The sequence below is a fragment of the Numenius arquata genome, chromosome 6 (genome assembly GCF_964106895.1).
Source record: "Numenius arquata chromosome 6, bNumArq3.hap1.1, whole genome shotgun sequence".
Lineage (NCBI taxonomy): Eukaryota > Metazoa > Chordata > Aves > Charadriiformes > Scolopacidae > Numenius > Numenius arquata.
The window spans coordinates 23,809,863-23,823,704 of NC_133581.1; the positions used below are offsets into that span (position 1 = coordinate 23,809,863).

A 13,842-nucleotide genomic window follows, 5' to 3' on the forward strand; every position below is an offset into this window, starting at 1 on the left:
ATAGTAAAAATGTAGTAAAATCAGCACAAGAAAACTCAAATAGTGTGCTAACTTGACGGGTCTGTAGCCTGCCCTCTCTATGCTGAGCCTGAATACACTTCTGAGATCTTTATTGCGTACAGTATTGGAAAAAATAAGCAATGAATTACTGTGTAGGTTTAACTGTGCTGTTGTCATACTGTGAGAATATTTTACTGCAACTGAATGAGAAATTTTTAAGTGGAAGAAATAGATCAGGCCTTATGACCCTTCAGAAGTAAAGGATTATGTTTATAATAGTAATTAAAAAAAAATCTTCCTGTCCAGGGGTTTTGAAGAATTACCCGTTGAAATCTTTCTGTGATACGACATAGTTCTTTTGCACCTTGATTGTGGAAGCAATATTTTTAGTGAGATAGAAATCTTGCTGGTTTTGCATCTCGTTGAAGGTTCTTGAATGTAACAATTTTCTGATAATAACAGTTAAGGAAAGGGAAGGAATAAATAATGCATATCGTATGTCTTCCAGATTTTATAGAAAGAATATGTAAGATAAGGATTGGCATAATGAACATTTAATATTTTATACTAAATACTTAAGACTGTTATAGCATTGTGCAATTGCATAAATAGTTGTCAGTTGTCAGTAGCTTGCCACATATACTTAGTTGCATAGCAAAACTTAATTAATTGTTTTATTAATATAAGGCATGGTTCTCTCTTGTAACTTTACATAGTGCTTAGCACAACAGAATCGTATGTTATTTAGGAACAATTCGGTTTATTTGAAATTTTAAAGCCTTTAAAAATACACACCCAGCAGATATTTCCAATTACTCTGGAAGAACAAAATGTGGCATGAAGTATTTAAAGTTGTAATTCAAGGATTTCTCAAGCAATTCATTTTTTATTACTGCTTCTTAGAAAGCTAAAAGGTGGTGTGGTTGATGTATGTAGGGAGGTGTAAAGTCATAATTTTATATCTGTCATTTCCATGTAAAGCTTCTTAAAACTTAACATGAAGCACCTTTTATGTAGTTCCTGTCTTACAAACCAGAAATGAGTAAAGAGTATACTTTTATTGCATAGATTAATATGGTTTTTCCTGTCGGAAGTACTTAAGTTGTGCTCTTAAAGGAACCACAGCTGCTGGAAAGATAAGAATTCCAGTAGTATATCTTACACTTCAAAATTTACAGCCAGATGAAAATCTTAAAACAAGCTTTCAGATTTGTGTGTTATGTATTTTAGAGGAATCTTTTAAAAATACATATATAATTAGCTATCTCTAATGCTTATGCAGAGACTTGCAGATTGCCTGTAGATACACTGAAGGATCAGTCTGTATTTAGTATCAGACCTGGTTTTAGCCTGGAGACAATAGGTTGTGTGTAAGACTTCTTCAAAATGCAGTCATAACCTTAAGTCGGGCCGCTTTCAATTGTCTGGTATAGAAACATGCCCACCTAACTTATGGATAATTGAATTAACTATTGCTTAAAACTTTTGATTCCTGTGATGTGCTTCTCAGGCTGTTGCCGTGTATTTTGTGTTAATGGCAGTAACGACTGCCTAGTAGAAGCAAAATTCTACCTAGTATCTAGGTGAAAGTCTTGCATACTGTCACATTGACTTGCTGACTGCTGCTAAAGTTCAGTTCTTTGTGATAATCAGCAGGTGTGACTCTTATCTGTCTTCAGCTTATGAAGGTGTGATTCAATGCTTGATATTATACTGACTGGTTATATATGGCCTTGATACTTACGACTTGTATCCAATGGCTATCTCTGGGAAAACCTGTGAAGTGTATATTTCAAAACTACAGGTTGAGAGATAAAGCTCCATTATATGTATTCATGCTTTTTTTTGAGATGTGTGTTCCCATTTGCAGGAGGAATATGGTACCATTAAAGTTATAAAATGTAGCCTGCCAGAGCTACATAAATGTCCACTAAATGACGCTCGTTGCTGTCATTTCTGAATGAGAGGCTGTCACTCAAAAAAAAAAAAGTATAGTTTCATGTTGATTTAGTGCAAACTACCAAACTGTCACCAAGAATGTTGGTCCTCTTCTGCCAAACTTTGTAATTGATCTAGCAGTTGAGAGAATGTGGAGACATTTGATTCTTGCCTGATACATCAAGAATCAGCGACACTCAACAATTTTCCACTGATGAATTGAATCAGCTGGTTCTGTGGCCAGTCACTAAATCCAATTTGAGTTGGAGGGAGGGAAAAAAAAATCTGCAGCTGAGGTAGAAGAACTCTTTAGCCACTTGATTTTTTTTTTTAAATATTTTTTTTAAGCAGCTTAGCTATACTCTTAAAACCATATCCATAAGCAGAGACGGCAAGATTCCCAGCAGAGGTTAGTCTTTGCATTAGTTTAAATTCGGTTTAGTTTTTGTTTACAGAAGGGAGCAAAAATTCAATGTCAGTGGCCAGTAACAAGCTCAAAAATCTACACTTGTCTAATAAGATGTTCATTTGTTCCATTTAGTATTTTGCAGGGGCACAAGTTTTCTTAAACTATAGCAGTCTAAGCACTCTAGCTAAAACTCGACTGCTCTTCTAGCTTAACATAAGAACACAAATTGGGGAGGCACCAAAGGGCAAGTGAACTAAGCTAAATAATCTTAGGGCTGTCAGTGGACAGACCTCTGGAAAAAGTTGAAGCACTTAGTCACTGTGCACTGTTTGGCACTATTTTTATCCAGGCCACTTTGCTATGAGGTCTTTCTGGCTTATCTGACCGGTGAGATCTTTGCTTTCAAAGTTTTGAATTTTTCTCTTTTTTTTTTTTTACTTAACTAGTACACTTTTTTAATGTTCAGTCTTGTTAGCACAGAGTGTTTTAGATGCATAGTCTGTGTTCATAATTATTTTTCAATTGGAGGAATTCTGGAAAAACTCAGCTCCCACTGTTGCCACCTTGCCCAACTGGTGAAACTATTAGTGGGTGTTTGAAAGCATCTAAAATGTCTACTAATAAAATTAGCTGGTGGTCTAAAATTTGAATATGACTCCGAACTAGCCTTCAGATAGGTTCCTATGGGATTTAAGGAAAAATATTTGTGCTTTTTGTTCTTTAGAGATACTCTACTTTTTCAGCGGTCTCTAAAATTTGTATTACTGTATTTCATGAGAAGCAAAAGAGGCAATTTTGATATTCTCTTAGATGCTGAGATGCCAGCCATTAGTGATGGTAGGGGACACTAATGTGATGCAAAATACTTTCTTTAGAAAAGTTTCTGAAACAATGTGCTACATCCGTTCTACAAGTATGAATGCATCAAGACAGCTTTCAGAGAAAAATCGGTGGTTTTTATTGCTTCTATAAAGTTTATTGACTAAAACAACTTCAGAAAGCCATTTCCTGTTATTGCTGGGTTATTCTGCTTTCTTTGCCTCCCCCCAGCCCCTTCTCACTCTGTGCTTAAAATGATTAATGTGTCCTGCTATAAGGATCAAATTTGGAGCAGTTATGCAAGATGGAAATACCTTGAGCACCCAAAGCAGGGATTCAATAGCATTAGGTTATGTGGTACTAGTTAATAATTATTAAAATTGAGTGACCATCTCTAGCACTGGAACACGTGAAGCAATTCTCTTGTCCTTAATGTGGGAACTTTGCATCTGAGAGACTGAATGACTCACATCTTTTTGGGGACCACTTCAAACAGTCTGATCAAAGAGAAACTTGCCCAAATTGATCCTTATAATTTCTTTGTACTCCAAGTGATGATTTTGTAGAGTTGCTTCCTCTGCATAATAAGGAATGATGAAAGGTATTTCTGCATATTTTGAAGTAGCATAGAACTGATCAGCTAACTGGCAGGATCTTCTATGGTCTGTCTGTGCTCTTAAATATTTTCCTGCCCTTTGCTGCAGAAGCAGTAGGGTTAAGAGGCGAAGCCATGTTTCTCATCGTTTTAAGCCTTGATCGCTTAGTGATCATAATAAAACAATTTTGTATTATTGCAGATATCTGGTCTTGCACAGCGTGCAGGAAGATCAGAGAAACTTACTCCCTTGCTTAAAATTGTCACATGCATATGTTCTGCACTGTGCAATGTGACTTTCATCAAGTCAAATAGTTCAGTACAGCTGAATATTGCAGTGTACTGAAGTAAAAAGTGCTCTGTGTATGTATCCTAAACTAAGAATTACCAACAGAAGATGTTTTACTATCCCTTCTTTTTTTAGGGAAGAAACTTACTATTGCATTGGGAAGTAGGACAGCTGAAGTCCACTTTAATAATATGCAGAAATGCCCCATTGATCTAGGATAACATTATTTGGGAACAGAGCACGATGGGATATGTTCACATGGGGGTGTGGGGTTGGAGGGTAAAAAATTTACAATCTACTGTCTGTGTTTCTTTTTTGAACTAATCTTTACCACTGTAACCTGTCCATGCCTTGGACTGTAGGATGATGAAAACAATAACACGTCTTCATAAGGCTATGACATTGTTAGAATACTTCACAAGCAAATCTTGGATCTGGAATACTGAAAATATGACTATGCTATTGAACCAGCTAAATGCCGAAGACAAAAAGGCAAGTAGCTATGTGATGTGGGCATGAAGACTGAAAGTGAAATATAAGCTTGTTTTTTTATTTATTACAGTTTTAAAATCTCAAATTTCCTTATGCATTTGGAACAGTTTTTTCATCTTTAAAATGTCTTTCCTATTCAAGTGTTTTCCAGAATCTAGTTCTATAGGTAAGTTGAAGAAAAGCTGCCAGACTTCTAAATAAACTGTCTAAAAGTAGGAAATAGAATAGCTTTTGGTGTTTCTTGTGTGGAGAGGATTTCTACCCCTTCCCTCCTCTCTGCCCAGCAACTTGAGTTCAGGAAAAGTTTAAAAAATAAACCAAAACAACCCCAGAGCTTTGGACTGTTAGTATTTTCAAATAGCTGAATTTTCAATAAGATGTGCATACAGCAATAAAGAGCTAGTTGAAATAGTGGTTGAAACTTTATTTTATTTATTACATTCTTGCTATGATGTTATATTGCGGAAAATAAAGTTTAATTGAGAGATTCTGATAACTTACCAGTACTAGAAGACTGTTTAGCATGTATGTATTTTATATCATGACTAGAACTACAGATTGACTTTTAACTTGTAAACAATGCTAAATTACGAAGACTCACTGTGAGGGATAGTCTTCAGAACTGCAGTGGGTTTATATTTCATCACACCTTAAAACACCCCTGCCTTGCTGTTAGGTAGCTTATTTGAAAGCATGAGCTTGGGGATTTAGTATATGTATAACAACTTTCAAAGCAGAATACAGTTTTGCTGCACAAAACTGTTTGCTTGGGATCCTGTAATGATCTTGCTTATTCTCTTAGCTGAAAAAAAAAATTGGCAGAGTTAAAAACCTGCTAGGAAAATCTTGGTGTTTATTGGGACTGAAATGGCTGTTATTGTCGAATCTTGAGATAGGCAATGAGTACCTCAGTGAAAAAAAAATGAGTTGTGAATTTACCATAGTAACTTCCTCTATTGAGGAAGATACTTATATGGTTCTTTTACAAAGATAGCTGTACAACTATAAGCACAGGTAAAAGAACTCTGCATTTATCAAATAGTGAACTTGGCACAAAGCAGTGTTTATTGTGTAGCATATTAGAATTATTATGTTGCTTAAAGGGAAACAACAGATAGTAGTTATTTCTAGAGCGGAATTCCTTCTAGACAGATGAAATGGGAAAACAGTGCACTTGGCAGTGGAGGGAGGAATATTACTGCTGAGGAGGAAAAATAAGGTATGAAAAGGTTGAAATTTGGAAGAGATGGTGTAAGAAGCTGGTGGTTGACTCAAAAATGGATTCTAAATCTGGACTGTTATGATTAAGGACAAGATAATTCCATTTTATCTTTGGTGCAAAAATGTTACCTGGTGTAAAGGCATTTATTCTTTTCCTTTATTATATATAGGAGCTGAATTTTAAACAACTAACAGTGAAAGCTTTTATTTTATGCAGATATTTAATTTTGATGTTCGCCAACTACATTGGGCAGAATACATGGAAAATTACTGCATGGGAACAAAGAAATATGTGCTGAATGAAGAAATGTCTGGCCTCCCTGCGGCTAGGAAACACTTAAATAAGTGAGTATAAATTTTTATTTTCCTCTGTTTATATTTTCTGTGTTTTTCTGCCCTTGAAGTTTTGCTCTTCCCTGTTAGACTTAATTGTTCTTGATAGCACTTGTTTAGGTCCCCCAGAATTATTCTGTTCCAGTCCAGTGGTCTGAAGTGTTTTCTAAAGAAATTGGGTGTCCTCTTTCTTGTTCCATTTGTTGCTCCTGAGTTGCTCTCAGTATTAATAGTTACAATATTAGTCTGCAATTATGGTTGTAGCTCTGATCACTAGTGTATACTGTAATCCAGGTTTCTGATTTTACCCAAGTATCTTCTGCAAGGCAAAATGGTACACAGTAACACAAGGTCAGAATGGCTTGTTCAGTTAACTATTGTTCTATTAAACCTCCTTATTTCTTCTGGGAATGGGATCTTTTGAAGCGGGCAAGTAAACAGGCATGGACTCTCCACCTCAGAGCAGGAAGCTTTGATGTTGGTGCTCTAAGATGACTTCTGTTATTCTTTTATCTGTGGCTTAACTCCTCCGGTTTGAATGCATTGTTACTGTCCAGAATTTTACTGGCTCAGTTGCCCTTTTTTTGTTCTTGACTGATTCAAAAAGACTGTTGTAGACTTTGATTTGTCTCTTCAAAGAGTGAAATTAAAGTGATTAATCTTGTATTGCAATACGACTTCACATCTGCTGTCCTGCTGGCACAAAGAGAAGTGGTCTAGGTCATTACTTGTGTCGTTCTTCTAAAGACAAGCATTTGCAGTTGTAGAGTGGATTGGCATATGTTATGATCCCAGATATACTTTTGAAAGATAGTAATCTTTGATAATGGTGGGATAGCTGAAGAGGTGTCCTTCACTGATTTTGGGGTGTTTTTAATTTAGATGCTGTTAAAAATGCATAGAATTTATCATATAGTTGCCATTCTCTGTACAAAGGATTGTACCAAAAATAACATGAGAGAGTCTTGTATTGGAGTAGCATCTAGTTGCCCCTAGCTCTCAGTTCATAAGTGAATTATTTTGCAAGAGGTTTAGGTTCTAACATAGATTTACTATGAAGTATTAGGTTGGTCTTTTCTGTTACCATCTAGCTCTTAACTCTAAGTAATCTGAACTTGAGGAGTCTACTGCTTCAATATTAACCAGATGTGGCAGCCTAGGGGACCTGGCTACACTAGGAAATACTGAGTAGTTGCTTATAAATACTTCAGGGTGGGTGTCAGGAGGATGGGGCCAGTCTTTTTTTAGTGGTGCCCAGTGACAGAACAAGAAGAAATGGGCACAAACTTGAACATGGGAAGTTCCTTCTAAACATAAGGAGGAACTTCTTTACCTTGTGGGTGGCAGAGCACTGGAACAGGGTGCCCAGAGATGTGGTAGAGTCTCTGTCTCGGGAGGCATTCAAAACCTGCCTGGACACATTCCTGTGCAACCTGCTCTGGGTGACCCTGCTCTGGCAGGGCAGTTGGACTACATGATGTCCAGAGGTCCCTTCGAACCCCACATCATTCTGTGATTCTGTGAGTAGAATTTTTCCTCAAATAAAAAAAGTGGGCTTTATTTTTGTAATACAAAAATTTAGAGTGCTTTTCCTATAAATAAGGTATATAGAGGAAGGTCTGGCTATAGTAGCACCCAGCTTACCTGTAAAACAAGATAAGGGCAGTGAGGATTTCCTTAGGAAGAACTGCCTTTAAAATATAAATTGTCATGATCTACTGAACCAAAGAGACTGCTCTTTTTTAGAGAAATCTGAACGAATTCTGGTTGCTGTTTGTCTTGAAGCTTCCGTCTTTACATGTGAGAAGATTGCAAAAATTCACAGTTGCTCTAAAAGGACACTTAGTTTCTCCTAATATTTAAATATAGTTCCCTAAGAAGGAATGAGTTCAAAATTTGCAGTGAAGACTCTGGGCTCTGTGGCTGGAAATTCCTATGATGTTTTGTGTTTTCCTGTCAGCAGCAGTTGGAGTTACTTCTACATATATATATATATATATACACACATATAAAGTTTTAAATACATGGAAGCAAGGAGGGGTGTTCATAGTGTTAAATATTTCCTTGTTTTGTGGGTGGATGGCAGCCTTCTATAGATAAGTTACCATGTGTGTCACCTTGGCTTTAAGAGGTTTTTATCAAGTAGCTGTGAAGCGGAAAGTACATGTGGCTAGCTACAGGGCTGGCTCTGTTCTGTAGTTTTCATGTGTTCCAGTTTTGCAGCAGTGAGCTATGGAAAAGCTTTCTCTGTTTGGTCCTTCGCTTAACAGCTTATTTCCATCACTCGCTTAATACCACTTATAATGTATCTGGAGATGAATAGATGAACAAATTAAATTCTACGTTAGAAGTTAAGTTTTAGAGTGTTCTTTTTTTCCTGTAAGTCTTGGTACCCTTTTAATTATTTCTTTTGTTTTTCCTTAGGTTAAGGAATATACGCTATGGCTTCAATACAGTTCTTGTGATCCTGATCTGGCGTATCTTCATTGCAAGATCACAAATGGCAAGAAATATCTGGTACTTTGTGGTTAGTCTGTGTTACAAGTTCCTCTCCTACTTCAGAGCCTCCAGTACTATGAGATACTGAAGAAAAGAATTTAGCATTAGGACATCTATGCATATGGTGGTCTAACTGCACAAAGCCTGTAACATGTAGTCATCTCACACTTTGTAAAAGCATAACTTCATCTTAAATTGGAGTGCAAAATATATGGTATGGTATATGTAATGTTAGTTGTGTATCTTCCTGGAAACAGAAAAAATAAAATGGTCAAGTGCCAGGTTGAATTGGCATTAGACAAGCATTTAAGTACCTTTAACTCGACCTGGGGAAAACACTTTAGACCACTGACCAACATAACTGTGCAATTTGGAACACGTTTGATTGAAATCTGCCTTAATATGATTTTTTTCTTTTAAGTATTACTCCACATTAAGCAAGATGAATATTGACTTAGGAGTTACTAGTTGCTATAGACCTATTTGAAATTCTTCTAAATTACAAAGGGTTTTGCAAGTTGCAAAAGTGTATAAATGATGGTGGATCTCCCAGAAAAAAAAAAAAAAAAATTATTTGAGGACTTCTGTAATTTGTCTTTACTTTTTGCCACTTCTTCCCTCTTCTCAAAATAGGGATGCAACAATGGTACCTACTTTGCTTTAAAAGAAAAAAAGGGAAAAAAACCAAACAAACAAAACCAAACCAACCTTCCTTAATTACTGAAAGGCCTTTTGTCCGATCTGGTCTTCAGAATGCGCTTAGCAATTCAGTTCTGTGCTCAAAACTGGCTGCATCCAACTTGCATTTATGTCAGCATGAGCAATTTGCTTCTCTGAAAGCAGAATTGATTCTATCATTGAGTAGATAAAAGGAAATGAGGGGGGCAAAAATAAAGTCATTGACTGTCCTCTTTTTTTAATGATTTTTATTGGGAACATAGAGCCAACACTTGATTGTTACACTTCTGACTTCAAAAGGTAAATGTATTTGAAAGGAATTTATTATGCTTAGTTGCTATTTATATTACTGGTAATAGTAGTTGGACAAACTATAGACTTACATTAAGAGCTATACCTGTTTTTTAATTCTAAGCAATGTTAGCAAATGCTTCATGAATTAATGATTTATTTTTTTTAAGTCTCCGAGCTGTGAAATTTGATGCATGGACAACACCAATGTCTAAGCACACCTTCTCATCCATGCCCCAGTAAAGCCTCTCATTTCACTGGGCAAGCAGAGCAAGATGCACCTTGCTTCAAAATGAAAGTATGTTACCAATTCTTCCATCTATCTTTTAACTTAAATTACTAGGTTTAAATCTGAAAAAAAATTCTTTTTTTCTCTGCATGTTACTTTGTTTCAGTAGGGAAAACATTTGTAAAAACAGCAAGTTTTAAGAAAAGATTGAATCCTTGTTTAAGGCAACACATGAAGATCCCTTTAGATTTTGGTTGCACAGAATTCTATCTGAAAACACTGTAATGTGCCTCTGTTGATACTCTGACCAGCACCCTGGGCCAGTGTTTGTTCATTAAAATCAGTTTATATTGACAAATATGTTCTTGAATCTGCTTGGAAAGGCAAATAATGACTTAATTACACAAGATCTGTGTTATTCTTGCCCTTGGTACTTTTTTGTCCTATTTGAATTAAATATGTAAAGAACTTATTTTGCTTTTCTTTTGAAAACTCTTACTTTAAGGAGGACACCTTTCATGCAGGTGTATATCTCAATTTGAAAAGATAATGGCTTCCTTGTTGGAGCTAAATATTCTGTAGTAAGTAGGTAAGCTGTAATTCCTTTTTAAAATTACCTGTGGTGTGTATATACAAAGCTAGTAATGAAAAGCCTAAATGGTCTAGGACCACACCTTGTGTGAGAGACCTCTGACTGTGGCTGAAAATAAATTATCACTTCTGTGATTGAAGATGTTTCACTTTAACAAATACATTAGGTTTATTACGTTTTTAGTTGCCTCCCCAAGTATCTTACTAGACCTGAAAGTATGCTTAAGCATTCCTGCATTGTAGACTTTTTCTCAGAGGTGCCTACTATCCAATGACATCCCTTGTCCCATGTTGGCATGTGGCTGAAGTTTGCAAAAGAAAAATACATTGTATTCTGAAAATGATTCTGTGAAGCAATTCACTTAAGAATTTTAGTTGTTTATAACCATTACACATGATGCTTTTACTGTTGTTTTGTTAGCCCTGAGAACTATGAAGCCAATGAACTGATTTTTTTCTGGTCCAAAACACTGGTTAGAAATCTAGTCTTTTGAATAAATAACAAGAAAAACGATTACTTTAAACATAGGGATATTTAAGCTCTACTGTTCAAACATTTGCCAATTTAGAAATCCAGTTTTTTTCCCCTCTTCGGAGACCTATTGGTATCTTGCACAAATTCATCAGTCCTCCCATTTAAGTGACAATAGATTCAGTGTCACATTTATTACATTAGTTTTGTCACTTCCTGTGGTTAGTCTGTGAAATCTATCTGAAATGACTGGGATTTTTTCCATATCAGAACCCTGTTCTCTTGCAGTTCTTCATACCAGTGTTTGCACATAACGGATGTGGATCAAAAATACACCGTAACTATATTTTGATACAGTAAGCTAGACTGGCTGTACTGCCTAGCAAGTTACAGGAGGTATTCCAGTTGGTTAAATAGGAAGAAGAGTAGGCTGAAACAACATGATCACTTAACAGTTACTGGTATTTAAATTTGGGACCAGGAAAAAAAATTACATTTTCCTGTAATGTTTTTCTCTGCTGTAGGAACAGGTGTTTGGAAACAAATGCTAAATCTATGAGCTTTTATAAGACATAAACAGAAATATTGGGTGCCTTTGTTTGTAAACCAAAAATAAACAAATCCCTTGAAAGTGTTGTTACAGTGTTTATTGTATTTTTGCATGGTTTTAGTCTGATTTGCAGAAAACTGTATAGTATAAATGCCATCTTAATATACACAAACATGCTCTTTCCTTTGTGAGAAACTTTGAAAACCAAGTGAATGACTAATGCTGCATTTTAAAAAACAACAAAAACCTTCACAATCACACAACAAAGAAGCCAACAACTCCCACCACCATCTAAACCTTCATGGGGTGATATCAAAACACATGGTGGGGTATGCTTGGTCATGGTGACTTCCTTGTAGGTCACGTAGCTTTCTCCTCACTGTTATTGCCTGTTCTTCTGTAGTGTTAGATTCAAATTTACATAAATAGATGGGTGCTTTTTCATAGGGTTTAAAAGGGTCCTGTGTTTTGTAGTAGCTCTCAGATTAACATTTCAAGGAACTGCAAGCAACTACAGCTATTTGTAGCATCTGCATTTTGTGGTGAGGGAGGAGAAGGTAGCAGTAAGTTAGTGCATCACCAAAATGGCTTGATATTTTTGTTTTTAAACTTAATTTCTTGGAATCTTCAGTTTTCATGGATTTGTCCTCCTTTTGTCAAGAGCACAGTTCTAGAGATCATGCATGATCTGTAAGCTGTGGTTTGGGGTCTACCAGCTTTAAAACATAACCTTTCCTTTACTACTACTTCAGGCAACTCTGTCCTCCTTTCTGTCTGCAGATGACTGCAAGTTAAAGGTTACTTAACCAAACTGTGAGCTGCTTCTCTGCCATCTTGAACTAAATTTAACCCTGCATCCACTTTCAGGATATTTATAAATCCTTTCCTCCTTAATGTTATCTTAGTACTCTTCTGCAGTGCAGAGTTGAGATTCACTTTGGCTTTCCCTGCTCTGCAACAAATATGACTCACTGATAGATAATTAGTAATTATGCAGCTGTCTTTCCTGGAATATGGAACAATGACAGCTTTGAGCAGCTTTTATTCTTACTATGAGAAGCAGGAGAAACCATGACTAATTGGTAAAAGCAAAACTTCCCACACATTAATGCACTGAATAAAACCGGAATGCTTAGAGCTATGGCCTTTAGGTAGGGTGAATGAGTCTTTTTTTACTTTTGATTCAGTTATATCCATTAGTTGCAAGTGTAGTGGTTATTACCAGAAGCCTTTAATTTCATTCTAGCTTAAAATTGTTATACCATTCAGGATGGTAATTCTGTAGCCATTATCACTTCTGAAAAATTAATATTCTGACATGTAGAAGCAAGGCCTGTTTTGCTTCTTTATGAGCATATGAAAAAATAAAGTATAAACTTAACATATGATTCTTTGAAATGAAAAAATTAAAAACACCACTTGGTTAAAATTTTATGGGATGTAGAATGAACATAAAATCTTAAATTGCCCTTGCCTCATATGGTAAGAGTTTCCACTGCATCCTCTGCGTGTGCCCTATCTCTAGTGTAGAAAGAGCAATTCAGTCTACCACCGGGAGTGTCAGAAAGTAGTTGTGGTATTCTCATTTTAATCAACAAACATCTCATTTACCACTTAAGTGAAAATAGTTCAGTACTTACCCACTGTTAATTTTTATATATTGTATCAGCCTTAATCCAGATTCAAGACAGCATTGTATAGTTGAATATTTTTATCCTTATGAAAGGATAAGATGCTGAGTTTACTTCATTCCTGATAAAATTACCTCAGAACTGAATGTCTAGGGACACAAATAGTTGTTAATGTTTTAGGTACCGAACTTGGATGGAATTCAAGAATCTAAAGTTAGGAGGCTTGATTTTCCTCTATTATACAGTTTGCTCGGTATGATTCAGAATCATAAGGCAAATGCTTAAAATAAGCAGGAACTTCTCAAAAGCAGTCACATTGTGGGGTGGGGAGAGAAAGACCTGTGGGAATGAAAGGAAATGGTTAAATTATGGGAGCAGGCTGAATATTGTTAATAATTGTTCTTAGTATATATGTGAAATTGAGGCTGTATTGACACTGTATTGTCATGTGGCTCATGATCTGTGTTGTATATAAAGCTTGTGGTCCAAACAGGTAAATCAGACAAGAAGTTAATTTGAATCTAAGTGAGCAAGTCTGTTGTCCAGCACTTCTCACTTAATGTACTCTCCTAGGCTAGTGCTCATTCAACTTAAAGATTCAGTTTGGAGAGGGATAGCAGCAGATAGTGATGTTTGGAACATCACTAACAGTGTATGAAAGTTTGTGGAGTCTGGGAAGATGAGGTTTTCTTTGCAATTTACAGAATAGAAATCATGCAAGTTAAGTTATTTACATGGCATAAGGCACAGCAGTGTGTCCCACAAATACATGTTAATCGCTCCCATCAACAGACTCCCTATCTGT

At 36.0% G+C, this 13,842-nt stretch overlaps 1 protein-coding gene across 4 annotated transcripts in view; it reads left to right on the plus strand.

Moving 5' to 3' along the window:
• FAR1 (fatty acyl-CoA reductase 1) overlaps window positions 1-11,489 on the plus strand; it is a 40,652-nt gene extending 29,163 nt beyond the window's left edge. For 2 of the 4 annotated variants that reach the window (XM_074150012.1, XM_074150009.1), the window contains exons 10-12: window positions 4,413-4,542; window positions 5,981-6,108; window positions 8,521-11,484. In XM_074150012.1, coding sequence (XP_074006113.1) covers window positions 4,413-4,542; window positions 5,981-6,108; window positions 8,521-8,683 — 421 coding nt within the window. In that variant the 3' untranslated portion in view covers window positions 8,684-11,484. Of the gene's footprint in view, window positions 1-4,412; window positions 4,543-5,980; window positions 6,109-8,520 lie in introns of all 4 variants that reach the window. The other 2 variants (XM_074150011.1, XM_074150010.1) reach the window with 2 other exon arrangements.
• Window positions 11,490-13,842: the final 2,353 nt, after the last annotated feature.